We start from the raw sequence: 27,774 nt of genomic DNA, 5'->3' as shown, positions 1-27,774 counted from the left end.
AGTCGTGAATAACTTACACTAATTACTCTTTCCCACATTGTATAATGTATTGATTAAGTCTCAAAATTTGCGTCCTGATTCCGCGTTAGGCACGTCCCGCTTTATACAAGTTTAGCATTTGAAAGTGCTTTAAATGCGTCGGGGCAAATACTTTTAGGGTTTGAGCAGATTTCCGAATTATGCACGTTCCGCTTCGATCAAGTCTTATTTTATTAGTCTTCTCGGCTCTGCAAGATCTTTCGTTTACGTTTGATGGTGGAAGTTGCAAGCTCAGCGCATCAGTATTTTTATAGACGAATGCTGCGATGACCGGGAGATGTTAGACTTTTTTAAACAGTTTACCAGTCTGCTCAATTTTTTCCCAATTTTGTTATTAAACCAAGAGGGGTTTTATATCCTTAAGCCACTATTGTGCTTACTTCTTGACAGAGCGACATACAGTTTAAACTTTGTACATAATTCCTTTATGTACATCTTACTAGCACCCTATTTTGACAAAGTCAAAATTTAGTAATTTCTTATCTGCTTTTTCCAGAATAAAAACTTCAACAAAGATTTATTAACGTCAGTAACCGTCGCTGTGACGACAGTCATTATTCCTTATCTATACTGCCACTGTCGCTAAAACGAGCCCTGTTTGTAGCAACCAGGCTGAATTATTTCCATTGCGTGTGAATTGCATCACAATTCCCTCAATATACCGTGAAGTTGCTTGCTGTAAATAGTCACAGGGGGAACTAAGAGCGTCTTTAATATAATACACTATAGTCGAAATTACTGCAGTGATTTGTTTAGCTATACCAAACTATTTATACACAAATCTTGTCTTAAATACACGTACGAGTTTGGCTCACGAGACCCTCAACTTTATTGAATTATGTGAAGTGACGCGACGTTCCTAAACTGCGTTAAAATGCAATTTTCTAGAACAGTGCAAATATTGTACACTAAAGGAATTAACACATACCACCACAATAGGGAATGTGTTTCCTACATTTAGAAACTGTCACAAATTAAGGCTCATGAACATTAACTTCTTATAATAACTTTAAGCTGTTTAAGAATGATTGCCAGCGCTTATGGGGCAGAGCGCAGTCTACTTTTAATATCCGCGCCAGGATTCCAGACGTGCACAGCTGTTATCTTACGCCTGGAGAAATCGGGATGATCGAAATTTAGACGCGACGGACATTCTGCTTATGTGTTAAGGAGCACACTATTTTACTGCCAGAACTTAACAGCCGACCTGTGTACTCTAGCCGCAATTTGTTTGTTAGTTGGAATAGGCTTAATTTCAATTAAAAAAAACATTTTTACTTATTACTTTCTCCCGCTATTTTGATGACTAGCATGTTATCGTGTACCCACTTTAGTGTACCGGAATGTAACCAAATTCTGATGTTGAAGCCGCTAAGCAGAAACGTTTATTCTTAACTGTGCCAAATGGAGAGCAAATTACAATTACCACTTAAATATGAAGTCTGTAAACCTGAGAACTTAAAGTTTAACAATACTACGTTCGGACTGTTACACGGGTTATAAGCCACTGAATTTTTAGAATCGGGCATTTAAACATCGTCGCTAGTAGTTTGACATTTTTGCCATTTACGTCCCTCATACCATAAATCTCAGTTTAAATCCATGATAAACTGTGGCGGCCTAAGAAACTCATTGTCACTTTTGATTAATTATCTTATAATATTGACGTATCTTTAGCCTGCGAACACATTAAATTTAGTTACATGTACATGGCTACTATTCATCTCTTCAATTAATGTTCAAAATTAAAATCTCAATCTTGAAATTTATTTACCAGGTAAGACGAACAAGACAATAAGCAGAACATCTGGCAAGTTAAAATGCTCTGTTGGTACAAGCAACGTATTTAATCAGTCCACAAGAGGGTGGAGCCGAAGCGTATCAAAGTGGGCCATTTTGTGACAGATGGGTGTCGAGGGAAAGCCTCGTTTCCTTCCTTCCCCCGCCATTACTCTAACACTAGCGACGTTTTACAGTTTGTATTAACAATACCTGCTAAAATCTTTACCGTTCACTTTCCAAGATTTAGTATGTGGTCACTGATAGAGCCCACCTAACCGTCAAGACGAAGCTAGTTGTCTAGTAAGTAGTGGTACGTTATACTGGTGAACATTTTCAGCCTACACATAGCTTGTTAAATGGTTAATTGCCAGCGACTTTTATACCCGTGCACAGCCGTGCCAGGGATGCCAAGTCGGATATATCCGTCTACTTTTATTGGTAAATGCACGCTAAAAAACACGTAGGTTGGCAATTTGTACAGGAGTGTCTTTACACCGCCCACCTACAGTGAAAGGAAGTTTAGAGTTTAACGTCCTGTAATTGATTTCATTAGTCACACATAGTTGAGTAAGGTTATACAAATCTGTGCATTCAATTTGCAAAGGGTGTCACTGAGGAATTAGAGTTTAATTTTGGCGAAGTTCCAACTGCCTCGCGTATGAGCTGTGTAACATTCACGAACAAAGTTATACAGGCTAACCACTTCCATCACTTACTGAAATAAAGCTCGGGATGCGAGCGAGTTATTACCCACAAAAACCGTGCCATGCATTTAACGGCCCGACTATAGGGGCCGTATCTGCCGTTTTTTATTTGCCCTGTAAGGTGATCAAGCTACGTCGATGTTAAGACATCTGCTATGTCATTGTTACTGCTGCAACTGGGAGAAAAACAATTTTATTAACTCTTTCGTAAAGTTGTTTCTTGTGGGTAAAGAGCCACCACGCAGTATTTGTATCCGCTGGAGGATGGATGCGGCCTGACCACGCGACCAAGCTGCACAGAACACACAGCAGCTACTGATTGTTAAAGAAACAATTATACTGTGAGGCATCAGTCTGAGTACAGTATTCTTTTGAGTGTCTCATTGCCCAAGGCCGGATATGTTGACATTAATATGGAACTTTATGTAATTTGATTTGCATGACCTGTCCTTACGACGCGCGATGTTTGTAATACGAGTTTCAGAATACAGTCAAGATTGTTTGCTCAATGCAATCGTTTCTTTTACATGATAAGAATGACTCGAGAATTCTGAACAGCTTTACAGCTCACTGTTTTTATTAGAAAAGTACGTTCTAGAGAGCAATGACTAGTCTACGATTAGGCTACTGTTTGAAAGTGACATGCCAGGAGTGGATGAACTACCATTTTAGCAATCATGGATGTGTAGACATCAGACGCGAACGAGACTTAGAATAATATCCGCTGTGCATTTTTGGAAATGAGTGTTTAGCCTCATTTCGAGGAAGAATTAATTCCTTTTATGCCGCATTTCTTATTCATAATTTTGTTTCTGAATTTGTCTCATTTATCGTTGCCCTTCTGATTCCGGCTAGTTTATTTCTTGAAACTTTTTTATCTTCAGTTGGTCTTAATCCATATACCGTATGTATACTGCTCCAAAAAATGTGGGTTTTATGTTCTCTTTTCTGTTTATGTTAACTAATACTTTGTGGTCGTTTCTGATATGTCTAGTACTTTGGTGGAGCAACATATTGTTGTGCTTTAGTCAGGCCTACATTAACATGTTCTATTGTGTGTACATGTCAGTTTGTACGCTGTCTGAAGTTTTTCTGTTCGGTATTGCATGCCTCGTTTGATCCTCCGATTTGTGTATGTTCCCTTGGATACTTTAATTTATCCGCTCTTAACCTTCCCGTGTTTTGTGTTCACTACTTTTGTAGTCTTTCTTTCCTTGCACTGCGTGTTCTCATATGAAATGCGGTTTCAGAGACTTCAAGTAATTATTCCACTGCTTGTGGTGGTTTATCGTTGCTGAGTACTGCCTGGCCGTCTATGAATTCCAGGTATTGATTGCCTTGCTTGCACGTGTTCAGTGAACCCCTTTTACTTTTCCTCCACCGGTAAATATGTAGAGGACCATAAAAAAGGTGTGAGACGATCTCTGACCCTACACCTATCTAATGGTTCTGAGATTTCTCCCTTAAGTTTTATTTCGTATTTTGTGTCAGTTTGCTGCAGGAGTCTCTCAGTTTTTCTTTCTTATTCCATGTTATTCTAGTGTGCCTAAGAATATCTGTGGAGACAAACCTTTGTGACTATTGTTCATCTGACTTACGAGTCTAATCTTTAGTAATGCCCTAGCGAGAATTTTTGAAGCAACTCTCAGTAAGATACCTCTTATGGTCTCATGTCGCCCTTTTTGCAGAGTGGGTGAATCAGCGCACGTTTCCATTCCTTTAGCGTTTTCCAGGTAACCAATATTTGGTGAGTTAAGAATTTTCTTTGCGATGTTTTGGTAAGTTTCGAGACATCAAAGAATACTATCACCTACTGGGGCTCATTCGTATTATGATCTTTGCAGGCGGTTTAATATTTCGATTTTGTAATGGCGTCATCTTTGCTTTAGGATTCTCGCCGTCGAGTTAATCTGAGTAAAAGAAATTTTCAATTTTCTATCGTCATTTTCCTGTCTTTAAAATGTTTTGTTGTGACACGTTCATTTTACGCTGGACCTCCCGCCAGGGTGTCGTGTGGATAAAAATCAGCACATTAAAAATGGTTTGTCGTAAGTGAGAAATGGATCACCTTGTGCAAAACGCAATGTGCATACAACTTTAGCACAAAGTGCTTTTTTCTAGCTATGACAAACCTTTTATAACATGCCGAGTTCTATTCACCTGACACTTTGGCGTCAGGTCCAACGGAAAGTCGACACGTTTGAAAAAAGATCTTTAACCCTGGAATAAAAAGCCTGTCGAAACCGGCTGTCTAACGACAGTATTTTAGCGATCTAGACTAATGTTTCTACGAAGTAAAAAAAAAGTAGCTCAATTATTCTCAAAGTGAGAAAATTCAATTCTTTAGTGTACTTTTGTCGTATGCCTTTCAGTATTTATCTTTAGAATGGTTATTTCCTGACTTTGTGGGAATACTGCCATGGTTCTGTTCTGTTACTACTGAACTACTTCCATGCCTGGAGCCTACACTTTACCTAATATGTTGCGTTCCGGTACGTTTATGTTGCCTAGGAAGTTTATCCTATCACATTGCATTCTGAATTATCTTCGCGTTGTTCTACCAACTTTATTTTGATTAATTACTTCAATAATTTCGTCTTTATCTTTGAGTATTCTCCATCTGGTCTATTTTGTTATGTGCTTTGCTGTGTTTTTTTGAATTGGCCTGATCTTTTCTTGTAGCGAGTGACGGCTGGACAATTCTGGGCGTGTTCACTTCACAGTTTCTATTTCTGTTTCTCATAGTTACGTAGTCTGTTTGGAATAATCCCCATACGTTTTGGGCGTTTTTCGTGGTGTTAAGTTTTACGTCAAAATTTTGATATTCATGCATTCGAGGTTCCCAATCTTGTTCGTGCGTTTGTCCCTACATATGGGCCTGTACCACCGCTCTTTGGCTAGTTTTGCATTTAGGTCTCTTAATAAAATTGAGATCTTTCTGGAATTCTGTTTCTTCGATGTCTACCCAAAAACCACCTCCTTGCAGTTTCTTTCTGTTGTGATCGTTTGTCGATGCTTGTCTGCAGATGAGAAGCTCTTTCCGAGTGAAAGGTTATTGTGGAGACTATTTCTGATATTTTATTGAAATCCATAGTACTTATGACTAAACCATGTACTGCAGATGCAGTGCCGAACACTGTTTGCCTCCCGACAGCAGGTTTTTCCCTGTACATCCTGTAATTGTGTGAGTGGATTACATCTGCGAAACCTGTATTTTATTCCGAAGATCCTCATGTGAAATTTTTCCTAGTAAATCCAGGAACTATGAAGTTGCCTAGTTTTACTAGTGTGTTTGTGCTGAGTGCTAATACCGTGTTTACGAAGAGGTTTCGAGAAGCTCCACCTGTTCATGAAGTTCCTGGTCTCTACTATCGAATGATCAGCGGATTTCAGTATGCTTACCATATCCTGGTGTAGTTGATATTTTTTCCCGCTCCATCATTATGTTCTGAAGTTAAAGGTGGTGGTTGTATCTTTGATGGGTATCAAAAACGTTAAAGACCTTGTTGACATTAACAGAAACATAATGAAACCATCTTAGAACTACAAAAAATGTTGAGTAATGCAGTTCTGGAGATACATCTGTCTAGCTAACAATATTGCAAGATGACATGCTACTGTAGGCAAGATACAAGCCCCTGCAAATGCGAAATGCTAGTATATTAATAACTGGAAACTGCCAGTGTTAAATGCAAGCAGGCAAACGTGTATGCATTGTGTTTTACAGTTGCCGGATATCAGTTTGTTGGATGGAGTTCCACGCCTGTTGCAATTGGTCAATGCTGTAGTGAGTAACGACGTTTTCGTTGTGTCCTGTTCCATGTGTACTAGACTGGAGACAGATCGGGTGATTCAGCACGCCAAGGCAACATATAGACAGAGCGTAGAGCATGTAGCGTTGCAACATCGATGTGGCGAACGTTGCCCTGTTTGGAAACATTCCGTCGAGAGCCGAACAACGGCAGCAAAATACAGGTAGTACCTATATAGAAAAATTTGCGGTCAGGTAGTGTGGGATAACCGCTGTCATGAGAAATCGCACCCGAGAACCTAACTCCAGGTGTAAGTCCACTGCGTCTACCATGCAGACGTGTTGCACAGGTTTTCAACTTGCGTCGTAACATACGGCCATCACTGGCGCCTACACAGAACCACATTTCATCAGAAATCACCTTGTCTCCATCCTGCCCTCCAATCAGCTCTCGCTTGTCACTGAAGTCGCAAATGGCGGTGTTTTGGTTGGTTGGTTGAATGGTTGAAGTGACGGAACTACTAGGTCATCAGTTCCGTTGTCCTCTAACAAACAGGTCCATACGACAGTAGATTAGATACAGCCTACCATGCACAACCCAGAGGAAGAAAACCCTAAGGTCTACGAAAGGTCAACAAAGCCGAGGTAAGGCACAAAAAGGAGAAAAGGGACACACACGGAGAGAGGCAGGCAAGGTGACCCAACTAGGGCGCAGCCAGAAGCCCCTGAAAGAATACAATAAGGAGACATAACATCCTGCAGCTCCCACCACTTACCAGACATACTCTAGGGTTTACTCTTAGGTTGCCTTGAAAAAGACTAGCAATACAGACAGGACAAGGGCCGCACAGAGAGACCGAAGATCAATAATTCTAACAGGCAACGTTAGCGGGGGGGGGGGGGGGGGGGGGAAGGGGGGGAGGAGGAGGAGGAGGAGGCGGCAAAGAGCAGGTAGGGTGAGAACAGGGCTGGACCACAAAGTCCAGACAGCCACAGCCCTGTCTGGGCACAGGCAGCAACCGAGTTTTCTGCATATCCCTCAATGGGCCAATAAGATTAAGCAGCCCTTCCTTAAACGAAGTGGAAAAGCCCACTACACAAATTAAATGTAAAACTAAGTCACACAAAGCGGCACCGTCTAACACCAGCAGTAGCGGGTGAGGGAAATTAAGAGTGTCGCAGGGTGGCTAAGTAGGGACAGTCTAGCAAAACGTGGACAGACATCAAGTAGAACCACTATGACAGTAGGGTAGATCCGCACTATGGAGATAGTGACCATGAATCATGGAAGTAGGGTCAATTTGGAGCCAGCAAATGACAGTCTTTGTGGGATGCCTGCCGGTAGGACCTAAGATTCGTAGTCCCTTTATCACTTTTAGTTAGTTGATAGTGAGCCAATCTATTTCAGGCAGCTAGAATTTGACTGATATTTATAGGTGGTCTGTTTCTGGAATACCAATCTCAGTGTTTACTGGTAGATTGTTTGGCCAAGCTATCAGAGAGTTCATTCTCTGGTGTCCAGACATGGGTTACCGTGTCCACACTGTTTAAGGGCATACAGAGTATCCTGGATAGCAATGACCAAGGGATGGCGATGTTACCACTGGTCGAGCGCTTGCAAACTGCTTACCGAGTCGCTGCAGATAAAGGATCCATCAGTGCAGGAACAGATATGCTCAAGAGCATGAGATGGATACCAACTCCACAGTGGAAACACTACGGCTATCTGGTAAGGAGAGCAGCTCAGCAGGTTCCCCGCTAGTTTAAGCGAAGCCTATATGAGCAGCAACCATCGAGGCTGAAGTCTAATATACTTCTGAACCCTGAAAGATGCCATGTATCGAGAAAAAATTGTGGCAGAGGGCCTAAGGATGAACCAAGTGTTTCAGAACTTTTGACTGGTCAATATGAAGATATGGCCAATGGATGCACCACAAAAGGGTACAGGAGTGGGTTCAGAAAAACCACTGAAGTTCACAGAGGATATACTGGATGCGGATTTGCTATCCTAATCCCTGATTGGGATCACTGTTACAAGAAATGGATTACCATGTTTGGAAAGAGAAGACTGTAGTTTGGATGCTTAGGGGAGCTAGAAATGTGGGTAGCGTAATTGACACTTTTTAGTGCCTGATCTACAGCGGAGGGACTCCAGCCTCCATGAGTAGGCTGTTCATAGGGCTAGTTCGAAAGGTTCTAGAGTCTAATCCTGCAGTGGAGTACTGGATTCAGTATCCACAGTGCTGAGGGTGATGCTGAACCTTATGCTTATCTCCCATGATTAAGGTGGGATTGTATCAGGTCTTCATTAAGCTGCAGAAATATAGTGCAATCTGCACCCCAGCTAGTGTTACTCAAGAAGTGAAGGGTATTAAGAAGCAGCCAGCACGTGCACTTAAGCCGACAAACAGAGAATCTGTCAGAGTTTAAGACCAGTCCTAAAACGCAGTAAGTCTCCACCACATTGAACAGTTTGCCGTCAAGGTAAGGTTCTTGTTGTGGGTGAATGGTACGATGCCAACAGAAGTGCATGGCGTGTTTCTTTGTGGTGGAAAGTATCTAAAGCAATGTGTGAGGGCCAATGTGTGCCTTTCGTATGACAGCTTGCACTGGACGATCAGCGACACACACACACACACACACACACACACACACACACACACACACACACACACACACACACACACGTGTTATGTCTTAAGCCTTTTGCAGGTCGGAAAGACAATTATGAGGTGTTGTCAGGCAAAAGATGTTCGGTTGGCAGATTTCAGGTGAACCAGGTTATCAATAGTGGAACAGCACTGGCGAAAACCATCTTGGGACAGAACCAGAGGATCAAGACTCAAGGAACCAATAAAGCCACCTGCTCACCACGCATTCAAGCAACTTAGAGAACAATGGCGAGACTTATTGGGCAATAAGTATCTCTAGTAGGTGCTCACCCGGTTTCAGTACTGGGACAACGATGCTTTCTCGCCATTGTGCTGGGAACTCGCCCTAGCTGCAGATGTGGTTAAAGGTAGCAAGGATATGACGCTGACAGTCCACCAGTATGTACTTTATCATTTGGTCGTGAATGCAGTATGGCCCTGGGGCTTGATCAGGGCCTTGAGCTAGGATACTTACGAATTCCCACCTACTGAGAGGATATCATATGGCTTCAAGTGGCATGTAGTAAAAGAATTTCTTTTGGTCTAACCACTAAGAATTATCAGCCTGCCTTTTGTGTCTTAAAGGAAACACTGAGGCTTCAGTGTAGAGCAGAGCAAAATTATTGATGGCGTCTGGGTCAGTGCAGACACTGTCATTGAAGATAATACCAGGTACACCTGCAAGTGTCTGGTACCCATCGAGATGGCTGTGTGTGAAGGAGAGGTACATGGTCCAATAGTTTAAACGCATTCCTACCATTGTCACTTCTGTCTTTTTATTAGATGACAGACTCAGGCACATATCCATTTAAAGGCAATGAAGAGCTCCATCGATGGGTGTCACTTATGATTGAGAGCTCACCTACAATCCCACATGGCCTCTCCAACTTCTGACGACCACCATGGTGCTGTTTTCCACTGTGGGCAGGACCAAGGAACAGGCGATTGCTGAATCAGCTGCCGAAAAAATTGCTGTAGTTTAATTCTGAAGTGCCTCATCGATACCTCCATACAGAGGACAAAGCATCCCAGTCAGCACTGCTGAGAGCCAGTCTGGGCAGGCATCTAGTGGAGCGACACTGAGGGAGGGACAGGAAGATCAGAAATTGGTCACTACCACACAAAGTCAATGGCCAAGAAAGTTCTGTGCACTACACTGAAGTGTGTGGGGGTACCAGTATTCAAGAGGCAAAGGACAAGTTGTGCCAGTATATTTTCATTGTCTTTACCATGGCCAGTTGTTTGTTTTGCTTTAGGGCGCCAAAATAACTGGGGGTAATAAGCGCTCAAGTCAGAACTATGGAACATGAATACAGGGAGGAGTTAAAGAAGACTACGTCAGTCCCAACTGATGTAACAGACGACAGCTACAAAAGACATGGAAAAACGGCTAAGGAAAGACACCATACAGATACGGAGGTCCAAGACTCAACATTAAATGGCCTTCCATACTGCTTTGGCAGATAAAAAGACACGATCGAGGGCCTGCACGTCATTTGCTAAAAATGGCCTTTAACTCAAGACAGCAAACCCAAATGGGAATGTAAAAGATTAAAGAATGGACATTCCATCATGAAGTGGCGTACAGTTGAAACTTTGGGGCAATGTGTACAAAGTTGTGGGGTAGCATCAAGCAAATGACGATCGCTAAAAACAGTGTCCAATACGCAGCCAAGTTAAAACAACCTCCTCCTGGTGGGAGGGACGAGAGGAGACTTAGTAAGCCAGAGGTTGTTCCTGTGAAGGGTGGACCATTGTCTATGCCAAAGGGACGCACCTCCAGACAGACAGCAACACAGGGATCATCTGAGGTAATATAGGAACTCGCGGGCTGAGGTAGAAGGACTACAGTTTTCTTAGCAGCCTCATTTCCTGCCAGACAGACATGATCAGGAACCCACAAACATCACACTGGCTCCACCAAGAGTGAGCAGTTGATAGCTTTCCTGGACCCACTGCACTAAGGGATGGGCAGTGTACAGCATGCACAGACTTTAAGGGGTACCGAGTGAGTCTGAGCAGAGGACAATTTAAAAGGCTATGTTGCCAGATGTACTCTGTGGCCTGGTACAAGGCAAAGAGCTCTGCTATAAATACTGAGGAGTTTGCTGGATGCTGAGATTGAAAGACACGGGTGCCAATGAGGAAGGCACACCCAACCTCACAGTCAGAGTCATCAGTGTAGACAAAGGTACTATCGTGAAGTCCCAGACGTAGGTCGTGAAAAAATGAGACAGGCTGGAGTAGTGTCCTTAAGAAGAGAATGAAGGCCTAGGTTAACACTGGCCACTTCACGAAACCAAGGTGGTGAAGGTAGTGTGAAGTTCAGCCGCCGTAGCAAGTGCCGAAAGCGGACTCCAGGAGGTAACAGACAAGGACGAGCCCCATACTGACGATCGAAGGAATCAAAGGAGACATAGGATATGAGGATATGAGGCCACACATGGCGGACTAACAGCATACATACCTGCTGAGGAGAAAGTCATGGCGGCAGGACAGGGGTGCTTCAGCATACTGAGGCAACTGGGGCTGCTGTAAAAGGCGCCTGTGGCCAAACGGATGCCACAACTGACTAGTGTTGAGACGGCCTAAGAAGAATGGGCATGCACACGCATAAACGAAGTGCGCATAGTCTAGTTTCGAATGGACAAGGGACTGGTAAAGACCGAGAAGGGATTTTACAACCTCAGAGCTGAATTTGAGGTCGCATGTAGGGCATGGCCATGTGCTGAATGGAGCGAAGGTAACAAGAACAGAACTATAGGTGCCAGATGGGAGAACCTAAGGTTTGCGACTAGCCAGTAACCTGCGAGCTACGGGATAAGGCACTTTATCCTTTACCCATGTCTGACAGCCCACTTAAGATACAGAGGACAATCTGTAGAGGAGGCGCTATGGCCGCCATTGCAGTTGATACAGCGGGGAGGAGGTGGCAGACAATTGCCCTCGTGTGCATTCCTACCATAGGTTACACATTAGGCTGGGTGTCTTCAACACGTTCTAGTGTGGTTGAAGAGACTACACTGGTAGCAGCACACCGGGTTCTCAGAGTGTATAGCCAGACTGAATTTCATAGCTTGCTTTAATCTTTGATAGCAGTACCACTATCAAAGGTGAGGAAAAGAATGCAGGTGGACACTAACGGGGAATCTACCTGTTTTATTACACGATGGACGGCAATGACACCCTGATCAGAGGGGTAAGATGGGATTTCGGCCTCTGTTAGACAGTCGAGCAGCCAGGTGTAAATTACACCATGGGAAGAATTGTAAGTTCTATGGCTCTGGACACGAATAGGATAGGCGTGGAGAAGCGAAGCAGCAAGCAGTTGTGCTTGAGAATAAGATGCAGTCTCCAAAACCGAAGTGTCATTCCGTAAACGAGAGCAGGATTTCACAGGACCAGGAATTGCATCAACACCTTTCTGAATAATAAACGAATTTACTGTGGGAAGTTCTGACTCAAATACGTGAGACCACGAGGTACTGTGGTGCAGCAGGAAGCGTTTTCTAATCAGCCCCATTACGTTTACGCTTCGTAGACGTTGATTGGGAAGACTATCGACTCATTACGAGAGAACCTTTCGTGATTTGTCTGAGTCTCCAATGGTGCGCTGTTCTTAACTGGGGGCTCCCTTCACAAGGGGGCGCAGCTGCCTTAGGTGATTGTTCACACCTCCCAAACATCTGACAGTGAGACCAATCGGCAATTTGGGAAAGTTGCAGCTCAAGCAATCACCTCTACCTGGGCCTGGCCTGTACCAGGGGGATACGTGTGAACCCTACCTGTCGACCTAGGGCTGGGAATTACCCGTTACCCAGTCACCTGTTACTGGTGAGACGCGTGTGCCGGCCTTCAGTAGCAAACAGGGAGGAAGAAGAAAAAGAGGAACCTAAAACGACAAAGCCGGGGAACGAGATACGGGAACGAGGAAAGGGGAGCGAAAAACCGAAGCCGGTACTGTTCTTACGTCAGTGAAAACAAAACCTTCCTGATAACACCCCAGGCATGTTCCCAAGGGAGGGGGGGGGGGGGGGAATAGCAAGAGGATAGACATGCAGCACGGAAGACAAAAACACTGCAACGGCTGGGGCCCCGTGGTAGCCAAGCACAAACGCGCCGAACAGTGATGAGCCCCCTGGGGGTGGGTCCACAGCCAGTGACCATGGCTCCACCCTCTCACCCCACATTTTGATCACAACTGACCCACTTCATTTTATAGATAGCTGTCACTTCCCCAAATTTGTCTTCCAAGTCCTCCACAAAAAACATGGGCTTCGTGGCCAAGAAGGACTCACTATTAGTCCTTGTACAGACCAGGTACTGTGGGGAGTGTTATTCTGCTTGCCACTTAGCCCCATGTTCCTCCCATGGTGTAGCTGGGGTAATGCAACATTTTACAGTTTTGAAGGACTGTCCTTTCATGAAGACTGCTGCGGCCGTATGGCCACCTACTTCATCTGCGTCCGATTTGCAATGGTGCGGTGATTTGGCATCAGAGCAATGCACGCGACAGGACGTTCGCCTGAGATGTCACTGAAGTAACAAATTTGTAGTAGTTCTTTATCTCTCAGTGGTGATAACTGCTGCTGAAATTGTTGCCGCAGATTGAGTACGATGCGCCAGAGCAATACAACTTACACTATGGTTTCCCCCTGACAGTAGTGCGAAGTAGCCGTTCGGTGTCAGTCTTCTTGCGACTGTACATTCTCGTGACGACAGCTGCCAGCAATTATGAACAGTGGCTACATTCCTGCCAAGTCTTTGTGCAATATCGCGGAAGGAACATACAGCTTCTCAGAACGCTGTTATACAATCTCGTTCAAACCCAGTAAGGTGTCGATAATGGCGTCTTTGTCGCCTGAAAGGCGTTGTTGACTAACAGCAACTCACCACGTCCATTCGCCAAGCTAACCAACGCTCACAACCCTTACGTCTTGTATTGTACGCAAACTTCATTTACATCCTGATAGTAGGGCTGGTAGCGCCACCAATATTCTGCTGACGCAATATTTGAAGACATCTTATGTGAAAACACGCGAACTTTCGTTGGCGAGCCGGCCGAAGTGGCCGTGCGGTTAAAGGCGCTGCAGTCTGGGACCGCAAGACCGCTACGGTCGCAGGTTCGAATCCTGCCTCGGGCATGGATGTTTGTGATGTCCTTAGGTTAGTTAGGTTTAAGTAGTTCTAAGTTCTAGGGGACTAATGACCTCAGCAGTTGAGTCCCATAGTGCTCAGAGCCATTTGAACCATTTCGTTGGCGACTCAGAACTCCTTGGTGGTGCAGTTTTTCCACGTCATCCTATTTGTAGCAATCTCACCAACTTTGTGGGCCGACGCTGAACACTACCCGCTAGATGCCGGAACGGGTACTAATGGGTTTAGGCCTGTGTTACTATTTGGTCTACCTTTGTTATTTTATTTCCCCGGTGCTACAGACATTTAAGAGTTATTTCACTATCTTCCACCTAGCGAGTGCCCGATGGGGATCCAAGTCCCACACGGAGTGAGATATGAACTTGACAGCTCGGTAACTGGTTTTTGAGACAGTTATTACTTAAACCCATCGTTTCGAGACCATTAAGTAAGAAACGTCACATGCATTTCTGCCATGTTCTAATGGAGAACTTAACTTCAGAAGCCCGTCTTTCCGAGCGCCACTTTCAGATTGCTTTGTGGAAGTTATCTTAGGTATGTAGCGGTGCAGTGCCTGTGGAAAATTATTACATTTAAGGACATGCAAGTGGGCCCCACGGTGGATGAAATGCCGTACATCCCCGCGTCCGGAAGATTAACACACCCTTGAGGCAAACTGTCGTCAATGTTATTCCGCACTGTTTCCGTCCGAACGTGGAACAGAGCGAAGAAGTCTAAATGCATAAATTACTTAATACTACGTCCGAAACGGCATTTTGAGTTACGAATTTATGAAATTGAATGACTAATTAGGTGATACATGTGAACTATTAGAACCACTTTATACGCTAACTGGAAAGATCTCTACAACAAAACGAAACAAAGTTGGCAGGCATGTTTACATCTGGAAGAGGTCTGTTCAAATCTAGCGTCGGTCGCTTAAGAGTGCTATGGTGATTTACATAATGTGCTCTACATATACACTGTAACGGACGTCAGCGTTTGTTACCTTTGAAACTGGACAGGGTTAGTATGTTAGTCACAAATGACTAAGGTGACTAAAACGGCATTATCAATACCTCACTGAACGAGATCGTGTGATGGGGCTACGAGAAGCTGGATGTTCCTTCTGTGATATTGCAGGGCTGTCGTCATAAGGACAGAAGAATTTTCGCTTGCAACTCTCGTCTCTTTCTGGAGCGGGGTCCTTTACCTTTAATTTCTACATTTACTCTTGTCTATCCCTGAAAGTTTGTAACATCGAGGAATCGTCCTGTACATTGACGTGGCGTAAGTGACGCTAGGGGACACTCACCCATCGCTGAACTCAGACCGAATTTGAGACTTCTGCAGTAAGTGTGTCGTCGTTAGAACACTAGGTGCCAGTGAAAGGCTTAGACCATTCTAATGTTTGGTACTGCGACTAGCTTTATCTATTGGCTTGGGATTACTCCAGCAATTTGAGTCATGTTCAACTGACCACATGAACTTCCACATTTTCAACAGCTGCAATGTCACTACATTGAGGTTTTACAGCTAAGAAACCTAAGTCCTCAAGGACGATCTTTCAGTCCTGAAGAACGCCAGAAACTGAAAATTGTTTTAATCCACTTTTCTCCTGTCTTACATAACGCATTTATTAGAATATAGTATCCTTTAGAACTATATGTTCGCTGTAACTAACAAAGTTGCAGTGTTACACCTCTTACTGTTGTCTCTAGTAAGTCTCATGAAGTTTGACCATACTTAAATTTTTATAGTGACTTCGAAGAATCATTTTCTACAATTATGTCCAAGAGGGGACATGAATTTATGGAAGGACTGTTTTGAAGAAATTAATGTCATAGCAGAAGACGTAATGAGTTCCATGAACAGTGGCGGCTCGTACATGTTCTGGGCGTTCACAAATTTTTGAATTCATTCAAACGTGAGAGCAAAGTTAACAGCATCTACTGTTTGATAGTATGTTTGCCAACATATTGATACTTCATCCGCTGTGAACAACAACAACTTTTCCGAAGAGTACGAATTGTTTTTGGGGAATTTTGTGGTTTTGTACATAATGAAGTACAGTTTTTCCTCAAACTAAATGTTAAAGCTTTCGCTACTTTCAGTTCCGAATTTTTAAATGAGTGAGTTCGTGCTTTATTTATCGGGCAAATTTAGCCATCTCTAATTCATGTATTATTTAACTCATGAACTTCCGGGTTGAGAATCAGGCATTTTTACGTTGCACCCACACGATTCACACTTAAATGTTCGCTTGTAGTCACTGATTTGGTTACTTTCTCTGACAGTATCTGCCTAGAAGGCTCTACTTCCTTTGCGGCTAACTTTTCCTGGTAGTTTTCTGTTAGCGCGTCATACAGGTTCAATTAAGTTCATATTTACACGGTACAGGAAAGCCGATTCCTGCACAGGAAACAACCAACTCTTAACACTATCTACCGCTTGCGGAAATTATTCAATGCAGGTAGTACTATCTACCAAGAACTTCCCTTGACGTTTCACCGAGTCCCGAGGAGCAATGTAGCACAGCGGGGAAGATTTAATGCCGCGTATTTCAGATTATCGCATCTGCATTACATTTCATTTCATAGCATTCAAAGAAAAATAAGCAATAAATTCGGAAGGTTTCGAAGTTAAGGTGTTCACGTCCTCTTGTGCTCTTACAGAATAGTCGCTATTGCCCACGAACCAACCCCATCGCAATGGAACTTCTGTAACACAAGATAGAGACATAGAAATCAACTAGATGGACTGATTCTGTAGTTTTTGAGGAAAAAATTCCCAATGAATGGCAACAAGCAGTAATACGCCCAATAATGAAGCCACGAGAAACACCCACGTGTTGGAATCTCACTGATATACAGGGTGTACATCAAGTCTGGGAAGACTTTCACAAGAACTAAACATTGTACACATGTCAAATATTGCATTTTGAAGAGAACCTTTTCTTACAAACATTCGATATGCGAACCACGAGTGACCCGGCAGACAATACGGTAAACTAATTCTTGCCACACCCGTCTCTCGTACGCGCTCCACATTCACTTCACTCACACTGGGACGTCCGCTTCTCTTTGCCGAACACAAGCAACCCGTCTTAACGAATTTGTTGTGCCAGTGGTAAATGGCATTCCTTGTTGGCCTCTTACCGTATTTCGTCCTAAACATCCGCTGAACAGCTGTAGCACAGTTGTTTCTGTCTAACTCCAACACTTATTTAAAGAGCTAGAGATGTTCACTGTAGCCTCAATATATTTTCACTTATGAAATTTGTTATTAATTCGAACGAATTCGAAAGGAATAGTGTACATGGCTACAACACTAGGAGAAAGGATGATCACTACTCAAGGTTAAATGTAACTGGCTCAGAAGGGTAAATTATGCTGCCACGGAAGTCTCGTCACTTACCTAATAGCATCGAAAGTCTGACGAATAGCCATGTAACACTAAGAAATACTTTTAATTTCCTTTAATGGCAACTCCTACTCATTAGATGAATTTTTGGATATAGTAAGTGGGTAATTTCCCCAACGCCCAACAAAGAAATAAAAAATAAAAGAAACAATATTAAGTGTCATGTAATATTTTGTGTACTTTACTATCTTGTATAGACACCTTTTATTAACCTGACACGTTCCACAAATTACGAAGTGTCGTATTCATGATCTATGGAACAAGTACTAATCTAAACAGAAAGCTCGTTCCGCACCTGAACTCTCAAAGTTTGAGACTAGCGCAGACTATGGGCAAATTGCCCAACTACGCTGTGGCCGTATACATTAAAACTTTCAGGGTTTCTCTTCAAAATGTCACGTATGGTATCTGTACAATGTTTGGTTCTTGTGCAATAAATAATCTGAAGTGTTTTTAAACTTTGTGTACACGTATTACTGCATAGCGCACATGTAAGATTGTGTACATTCTTAAAGGCTATTTCCATATACACAGGAAACCCTTGAAGCGCACCAGGCCGGATTTCGGGAAGTCATGTTAACGACAGACTAAGTCTTAAGTCTCAGACAAGGAATAGGTGTTTTAATTTGTGGAGAAAAGTCTGCCTATTCATCGATTTGATGGAAGCCTATCATAGGGTTCAGAGAAAAACGTGAAGGGTAAGTAAAAAATGAGAAATCTTCGAAACTTATCCGGATGGCCAGAATGTCCCTTGAGGAAACAATGAAGTGAGGGATGAAGGAAGTCTGTTTTACAGTGGAGACAGGCTGGGGAAATTTAGTTTTTCTGTTTGGTACCTAGTTAACTTTATATTGGGAAGGTCCTAAAAACCCTCGCTTGAAGTGTGTAAATGTGGGTGACAAGTGTTTGCTTTCGCCGATGATCCTGTCGTTAAAGCAGAGGAAGAAGATGATGTAATAGCAACTTAAGTGATTATAGGAGGCGGCACGAAACGCTGGTCTGAGGATCAGTTAAGATGGACCGGTATGATTGTAACAAGAAGGGAAGTGGAGTTATCACTGGTACTAGGAGATACTGAGTTTAAGAAAACGAGCTCCTATTATCTAGGGAGCATTATCTGTGCTTCCAACAACACTGCTGAGGAAAATTAACAAGATAAAAACTGCAGAGAGATGTTGTCAATACGCTAACTACTTAGTTAACCACTAACGATAACAGAACTCGGCATATAGAAGACTGGTATTCATGCCTGGGTCTGAAACACTGAGCGAGAATATGGAGAGAAAAATTCTCGAAAACAAGGTGTTTTGAAGTCTTTGGACTTGCCAGGCAACTTAATTTTTAGAAGGAAAAGTGTACATTTAAATGAACCAGACTTGGCAACTAATGAAAATTAGAAGAACTGAATGGCTACGAAATGTACAAGTAAGACCTACTACTACTACTACGAACTTCTAGTTACAATTACTTTGGCCAACAAGCCGGCTGAACCTGCCGAAGAGACCGCCGTTGTGCCCAATGTCAAATAGCGTGTGACAATGATAGGCGGGAATTACGCAGTGTTTGTATTTGCAACTGCGAGGCACCGTTTAACTGACAATTTCCTAACCACTTCTAAACCACACAATTTACCTTTAGCTAATATCTCTCTGCACTAAAGGGAACAGCGCCAACAACACAGAAGCAGCTTCATTAATACACAGGGATTGGCCGCAATAAACTATTTGTTTTTATAAAATTATGCAGTCTGTCACGCAGATCCTGCCATCACTGGCGTTAACTAAACGAGTTAAGATCAGTAGTGCTATATCGGGAAAAGGTATTTTTAAAAGCGATAAAAACTAGTTTGCCGATATCGGCTACTTCAGGTTTCTGGGTGTGTGTGAAGAGGCTTTAAAACGCTACCGTAGGAGGTATCGTCTTCGTGTACGCCCGTGTCTCCAGTAGCGCACGATTTCCACTGCAGATATTTACGAAATCCTACAAGCGTTGTCTAAGCACCAAGGAACGATTCTGTTACTTTAGAATCTTACTATTCCATGTGCCCTTTACAGAATCTAATTATTGAAAGCTTTATTCAGTGCGCATTGCTATTAGATTTTACAACAATCCACTTATTTACGGCTCGCTACAGAAACTTAGAGCTACAGCTTTTAGCTCAGTGGGAGCCTTCTTTTTGTAGATATTCGCAGTCCGCATACTAGACAAAACTTGGCACCAAACGGGATATCAACTCAGTTTTGTTATATTTGCATTCTTCAACGGAAGTCTAGATTGTAACCAATGAATTTAATTTTCGCTCTATTATCTTTGAATTTATTTACTCCCAAAAATCTTGTAATTTGTTTCAATCTGCTGACTATATCGTCATCCAGTCATATGATCTGCACTATACATAACAGTTAGATCAATCTAACATTTTTCATTAACCTTTACGTAATTTGTGTGTAAAATCTTAACTTCTGTAACTTTCGCCATCTATAAAGAATTTTAGTTTTTACTGAAGATGCTCTTCTACGAAATAATTTTTCCATGTAACTAGAAAGAAAATTCATAAATTCGATTATCCTCCGTGGCTGTATTCGGCAGTGCTAATGTTGTATGCCAGTTTTGTTAGCCTGTTTGAGAAAATTTTGTTTGGAAGATTGACAAATTTGGGATGGCAATTGCGAATCACAGGAGTGAGCTTACTTTGTATAGAGAATAAGCCTTACCTTCCTTGACAGTTTGTTTGCTGGTGTTGTTTTGCGCCCACTTCAGGAGCGCGGAGTTCCTCATCATCATAGGTACGCCCCCGCACACGAACACTGAAAAATGCGAATAAGGAAATTAAAAAGGCCAGTGAGGTTCAGAGCAGTGTATGGTCTCTAAATCATCTCCTGCAATCTCTTTAAGAAGTTTTCCTTACTGATTGTTGATTTCTTCACACCTATTGACAGTTTTAAGTTTATTTTTACGAGTACCTGTGGCAATGTTTATGATGCAATAACAGTTATCTGCCGAGTTTTTAAGCAGAGCTGTTTAAGGCCTTCATTACATCCACACTTATGACGACTGGTTTGTCATTACATTAAATGGCAGAGAACTGACGTCAGTTGTCAGCCAATCTCTTCCCTGCAGATCAGCTCACGTAAGCAGTAGCCTACAGACTAAATGTAGAAACAAGTTTTTGCCCATTTTTTTTAACTACAATACTTTGAAGAAAACTTCATTGTGTTTTCTGATGTAACTCTCGCAGATTATTTCCATTACCTGCTTTATTGCAACGATGTATTGACAACGATGTAGTTACGTTGAACAAAGTAAGTCTTACCAGACAAATGTGTAAATTAAGAGTTAGAGATCACTGATGTACGAGTCCATAATTAATAGCACATCTATCCAGTTAAACAAGGTGGAGAGGGTGTGGAGAAGGTTGGCAACGGCAAAATGCCAACTACAAACTAGCTTCTGCATTTTTATTTATATTACCGTAAATTTCTCCGAGTCGCTCAAACCATGTTCTCCCCACAACACAAATTTAGCAGAATAAGCGAAGTAGACGGCGACAAGGAATGCACCGTAATTTTTGGTCCCACCGTCGTTGACTCAAGGCTCTGACTGAAAGCAGTGTTGGGATTCAAGTAATCGTAAAGACAGAGCGTTGCATAATGTGAAAGTCCTCCAGTAAACTAGTAGACGCCTTTGTCACGATGCTCTGGTGTGAAAACCAACAAATCAAGACCGGTGTCATTCAGATTTTTAGACTGGAGAGCTCTCGGGAATGTTTGCATTTTCAGTTCTTCCCATCCCGCAGGAATGAATCAGAGAAACTATATGTTGTGGTTACAATACCTTTAAGACCAAACGACACACTGTCACAGCGGAAACATTTGTGTCTAATCGAAGTTAGTGACGCGAACTATGTTAAGAACGATATTATAGGCAATGGTGAGGCTTCACACATTAAGTCCCAATAGACTATAAACAATGTTTTTAAGAGCGAGTACACCTGAAGCAGACTGACTTCTCTCAGAGATATAACTTTACAACTTACAATGTTATACGCCGTCAGTCATGCATTTGACACCGCAATACAGCTTACTGCTTAGCATGAAGCATGCTCTTGACGTATTTACAATCACCATTTTAATCAAGTCAGTCTGAACAAAATCAGATTTTCCACGTGTGAAGGTATGTGCTTATTTGGAACAATTTATCTTCATATTGAAACAGGAGAAAATTCGTAAGTCACTACTTGGAGAGAATCAGGTTTTTTGAAGTTTTGTACCTCCCATACCTGTTTACAGTGCTCCATTGTACAAATATTTGCGCATGGAATATTCTTCCGGTAGGTGACAAATTGGGTTAGCAATGACTAACGACGGACCTGATTGGGAGTTTTAACACTTAGATGTTCTAAACGCAATGAAACAATTTGGGGCGTAATGCGTAGTTTGTGTCGTGTCCTAGAATTTGAGCGTCTACCGCGCGGAAGCTGTTCTCGCAGAGATAACCAACGCTACTGCGCCGTTTCCTGAAAAACTACGAAGCAACACGAAACGTAATCTGCACAGCAAGGAAACTCAAGAATTTTTTTCCACATCCTGGCCCACTACGAGGAGTTGGACCTTGCCATTGAACAGTTATTTCATGCTGCCGGCCAGGGTGGCCGAGCGGTTCTAGGCGCTAGAGTCTGAAGCCGCGCGACCGCTACGGTCGCAGGTTGGAATCCTGCCTCGGGCATGGATGTTTGTGAAGTCCTTAGGTTAGTTAGGTTTAAGTAGTTCTAAGTTCTAGGGGACTGATGACCTCAGAAGTTAAGTCCCTTAGTGCTCAGAGCCATTTGAACCAGTTATTTCATGCTGGTAATGTTATTTGCATCAGTACCAACAGTTCTCGTCAACAAACCAACTCAGTTAAAGCTTTATTCTTGCATTTTATTTCCTTTTTGCCTTTGACAAACAAGAGGAAGTACACTTGCTTGCTACTCTGCCGAGCTACTAAACATTTGAATCTCCAATACGAGAATTCCAGCTCTCAAATGTAGGACGAACTTTCTAACTATTCAGCGAACGAATGAGCACGATCGCAGTGTCAAGTTATGGACGGCATGCTATTCGCTCCATATGAAGTCTAGCAGGTATTTTACATCACTACCAGCCCATTCATCAAAGTGAAGTACCTAAAATCTACCTATCTCGCTCGTAATGGGACGTCTAAGCGAAGGAAGCTTTAGTATTTAGGAACTCTAGATCTGAATGTTGAACTTTGGGTGTGTGCCCTATCAGGGGAATTGTGGTGTAACTGACTATTTTAGAGTAATTTTCGAAGTCTTAGAAAGCTGTTATCCTTAAGGTTGGTTTAAACACCGTAGTGGTTTACTATGCACAGTTCCACTGGATGTAGTTGCCGTTGCCTTCCTCTTGCTTTTCAGGTGACTTACATAGTATTGTTTTTTGTTTGGTACGGACCCTGAATCACGGACCAACTATTTTTTCATGTTCACGAAGATTTTAAAGGAAGTAGTTGAGGTATCTTAGAAGTGAAATCTATACGAAGCCATTTACATAACCCACCTATGAAGCAGAATTTAGATGTATGTCTGTACGAAGTTCTCTTCTCGAAATTAAAATTTAATGATAAATCAATTAAGTATGTAGAAGGGTTTATTTTAGCATCCCTATTAACCAATACAATTTTAAACACAAATTTGAGATCCAAATAGCAAACTAAGTAAGGGATGTAGACTATCGGTACAGCGTAATTACTTCAACTATCTGAACCGAAATATCTGGACACCCTTACGCCATTCGGAACTCACCACTGTCACGAGAACCCCCAGTACCGAGGAGGTGATTATTGTTTCGTAGATAAACGTTCAACAGCTGAATGGGTCGGTCATGAGAGCTCAGTGGCGTCAATCATGGCCTAGTCATCGGATGTCATCTTAGCAAAAGCCATTGGGGACATTTGAACCTTTTTATAGCTGTCCAAGTCGACTGATGGTGAGGTGGCTGAAGTGGAAACGCGAAAGCAGCACAGCCAAATGAAGGCCACACAGGCCTCATTTACAGAAAGGGACCTTCGAGTCTTTGTAAGGGTGGTTGCAAAAAGTCGTATGAAATCAGCGGAAGCATTCTTTGAAACGCTGTTCTTAGTTAGGACGTCTTGGTTAACGGTATTATAGGCAATGGTGAGGTTTGACACGTAGTAACATGAACAGACCGATTTGAGACATTTTTCGCTGTGATCGTGTGTCGTTTGATCTGTAAGGGAAGTAGGACGTCGAAAATTAAAAAAATTCTATTTTTTGAAAGTATGCCTATTTTGGAGCGCACATCTTCGTGAGTAGTTTGATGCATAAAGCTTATTTCAGAGATTGTAAGGCATGTTATTTGGTCTGAAGTGTACCAAGACGCAGCGGCACACCCCTTTACACAGCATTCTTCTGCCATGCGTGAGTGAAGATCATAGGAATCTACCAACTGCTGTAATGTAAGCCATCTAACCTATATTCTGGGACCCTGTAAATGAAAACTGAAAAAAATGTCTTTATGGTCGTACCCAAAACCCAACTTAAAGTTCTAACCAATGTGTATGGGAAATATTGTCAAAAACCATTTTTGTGGTAAGAAATTCACTCGCTATTTATGTTTATGATGCAGTTTCATGTTTCAAGGATTGTGTACAAAGCAGTACATGTTTTTGAGAAACTGGGAATTAAGCCCAAAGTGAACTGCATCAAAGCTTTGTATGGAGAGCGTGTAATGACAAATTTTTGGAGGTGATAAAAATCAAGAAGAGTGCGTGATATGAATGTGAAAAGGAAGAAAACATTCAGAAAATGAAGGACCTGTCTATGGAGCTGGACTGTTCTTAAAGGATGCCAAATGGAAGCAGAAACTTTAAGGGCCGTATTCTGCGAAACGAGTTTCTGTACTTAAATACGTCCAAAATAAATGTCTTATTACTTAAACTTGGTATGCTTATTAAACAAAGTTCTTTATGTGAAACTCTAGGATCTTCCAAATCTAGTAAAAATCGAGAACTACAAAATGAGTTTTTCTGGACATGAAGTTCAAATTTTAAACAGCTCATTCATTTTGCAAAAACAGACAATGTCTTATGGGATAACAGCAATCAGTGATTTTATAATGTTACTTAAAATCCGTCTTTATTGCAATCAAGACGGATTTTAAGTAACAGCTCATTCATTTTTTCATAAATTAATTTCTAGAGTTTCATACACCTTTAAATATTTGTATGCTGTGCAAAATTCATCTGAGAATCTCTTAAGATACGTGTACCTATAGCAACAAATGCAGTCTATAGTAAGTGAAGAATGATGAAATTTCACATGTGAGAAATTTACGTTTCTGAACTCCCATTGCTGCGAGTTCAAATCCTGAATCCTTCCTGGTCTTGCAGACAAAATTTTATGAACTATTTGTAAAAGAATAGAGAGTGAAAAATGTCCTGTGCTGCCTCTCTTGCTCCAAATCGGCCCGTTTGACGTCTTACACTCTATGATATCTTTTTTCTAATTTGGTCCTGCGGAATGGGTAGAATCTAAAATGCAAAATACCTAAAGGCTCTCCAGTCTACAAATCTGAAAAACACCGCTTTTTATCTTTTAGTATCACGATGCTGCTCTGTGGAAACTCACAGGCAGTCTACATAAGTTTGCTGGAAGACACTACATCTTACAGCGCTCCGAGTTTACGACACTGCTTTCCACCAGAGCTTTGAACCAACGAAGGCTTGTTCAAAAATTATGGTGCACTCTTTCCCGTCGTCCATTTTCTTTATTCTTCTAAATTTGTCTGAGGGACTATCTCTCAGAAATCGGAAGAAATCTAAATGAATATGCAGAGGCCAGTTTGCAGTTATTTTGCCGCTGCCAACCTTTTCCACACCCTCTCCACCTTGCTTCACTGGCTAGCTATCCTGTTAACTATAGACGAGTATAATAGTAATATGTAATACTTTAAATTTACGTAGCAGCAGTAGCAGTACAAATTTGTTCCCTAAAGTTTATTTTGTTCAAAGTAACTACATTGTTGGCAATACTATGCTGCAATAAATCAGGTAATTAAAATCTGCGCGAGTTACATCTTCAGTTCGAAGGCGAAGTCTTAACTGCAGTCGAGCTGGTACAATGTGCATACGAAGCTATAAGAACGGGGTACAATGACTGAATAGCTCCTACGCTATCCATCTATATAGCCAATGATAAGCAACGCTTGAGGTGGTGTGAAGAGCGATGCCACTGGTGAGTGAGTGATGTATACGCTGTACCGTGTAGTAATCCATTAAATGGTTTGGCGAATACCTGGAGAACTTTACCTGCCACCATATATAATAATGGCGTGGTACGAAGGTAGTGGTGTAACGGTGTAATGCTGTAATGCTGTTTTTCGTGGTTAAGACGCGATCCCTTATTGCACTTAACGAAACTCTAAATGCGGACAGATACGAAGGCATTTCGCAGCTATGTGTACTGCGTACAGTAGAGGAACAATTCGTTGACGATAACTATCACGATAGTGCATCCTGTCAAAGTAGCACCTGTGTGGCAATTGTGAACAATAACATTCCTGAATGGACTGGCCTGCCCAGAGCACTCAGTTTAACTCAATGGAACTCCTTCGGGGATGAGTTAGGTCTACTTCGCTTAAAAAAACCAACAACAACCTAGATGCTTTTAACCGATAGTGTTTTATAAAATACATTCGTGATGTTTTGAGCACTTATTTTTGCATATTCCATTGAAACTCACTATGAACGCGCCATCTTGCCACGACGTGAAAAATCTGCTAGCTATGACGAACTCTATGGACCTTATACCTTGTGTATCCCACTGTGTCTTGTTAATGTTATTCACAAGAGTACCTCCAGCTTGGAGAGGTCAAGAATCTTCGTCTGGCGATAGGAAGTAGAAACCACTCATGGGTTACGGGTTTAGATGAAATTAGGTATGGAAGAAAATATATTTTCGCAAAATCTTAAATTCCATTTACCATCAGTTTACAAGTGTTGGCGAGTCTGCCACTGTAAGTGCAGTAGGGAATTTGACGTGAGGGACGAAGGTTTTGACAGGTGAATGATGACGGTCTTCTCACTGATTTGATGCGATCCCCCAAAAACTCCTCACCTGTTTTAACCTTTTCATCACAGAGTAGCACTTACAACCTACGTCAATTATTTGCTAGATTTATTCCATTGTTTTCCTCTACAGATTTAGTACCGTGGAAGTTATCCCCTTATTTTTTAACATGTACTATTCTCCATTCCCTCCTTTACTCGCCGATTCTGCGGGGAAACTTGAGTGCACCTGATTTCCAACATTTTTCTGTAACTCCGCATCTTTAATGGTTGTTTTCTATTCTGGTTTTCCCCAGACTACGTCTCACTGCCATACCATGCTGTGCTCCAAACAGTCTCAGACATTTCTTCAAATTAAGGTCATTGGGATACCCCTGGACTTCTGTTGGCCAGGAATGCTCTTTTTGCCAGTTTTGATTGTTTATGTTTTCTTTTCTCCGTCCATCACTGGTTATTTTGCTGTGTAGGTTGCAAAATACCTTTATTTCATGTACTTCGTGATCACTCATAATGACTTCTCATTTCTGCTACTTCTCATCATTACCTTCTTTCTTCAATTTACTCTTAATCCATATTCTGTATTCCAACTTCATTCCATTCACACAGTCTAATTCATTTTCGCAGAACGTAGTTGTCTTTAGCGACAATATCGATATCTTTTCACCTGTAATTTTGATCCCTCCTTGAACCTTTCTTTTATTACCGTAATTTCTCTGATTTACAGATTGAACGGCCGAAGCTTAAGGACTACATTTTTCGACATAGAAGTTTTCTGGGTTTGGTACCGCGTCATAATGTAAACTACTCCTGCTATAGAAAAGCCAACGTTTCGGCCACGATTGCAGCGGTTTTCTTCTGGGTCACCATTAGACCCAGAAGAAGGCCGCTGCAACCGTGGCCGAAACGTTGGCTTTTCTATAGCAGGAGTAGTTTTTACATTATGTCGCGGTACCAAACCCAGAAAACTTATGTCGACCGACTCTGGCTGCGGAAGCCTACGCAATTATATTAGACTACATTTTTGTCTTACACACTTTATCCGCGCACTTCGTTCTTTGTCTTTAAATCTTATTGTTCCCTGTTGGTTCGAGTACCTATTTTATATTACCCGTCTTTCCCTACAGCTTATCCCTACTTTTCCTCAAGAATGCTAACTTAATGTGGGACACCAACTGTTTGCGTCCATGACATTCGCATCCAC

At 42.1% G+C, this 27,774-nt stretch overlaps 1 protein-coding gene across 4 annotated transcripts in view; it reads right to left on the bottom strand.

Moving 5' to 3' along the window:
* LOC126248755 (PTB domain-containing engulfment adapter protein 1-like) overlaps positions 1 to 27,774 on the bottom strand; it is a 147,828-nt gene that overhangs the window by 50,477 nt on the left and 69,577 nt on the right. For all 4 annotated transcript variants that reach the window (XM_049950098.1, XM_049950097.1, XM_049950099.1 and 1 more), the window contains exon 2: positions 20,201 to 20,293. In XM_049950098.1, the coding sequence (XP_049806055.1) occupies positions 20,201 to 20,270 (70 nt within the window). In that variant the 5' untranslated portion in view covers positions 20,271 to 20,293. The remainder of the gene's footprint in view (positions 1 to 20,200; positions 20,294 to 27,774) is intronic.

The sequence above is a fragment of the Schistocerca nitens genome, chromosome 3, assembly GCF_023898315.1.
Source record: "Schistocerca nitens isolate TAMUIC-IGC-003100 chromosome 3, iqSchNite1.1, whole genome shotgun sequence".
In the NCBI taxonomy this organism is placed as follows: domain Eukaryota; kingdom Metazoa; phylum Arthropoda; class Insecta; order Orthoptera; family Acrididae; genus Schistocerca; species Schistocerca nitens.
The sequence above is the reverse complement of the archived record's forward strand: the minus strand, read 5'-3'. Positions and strand labels throughout refer to the sequence as shown.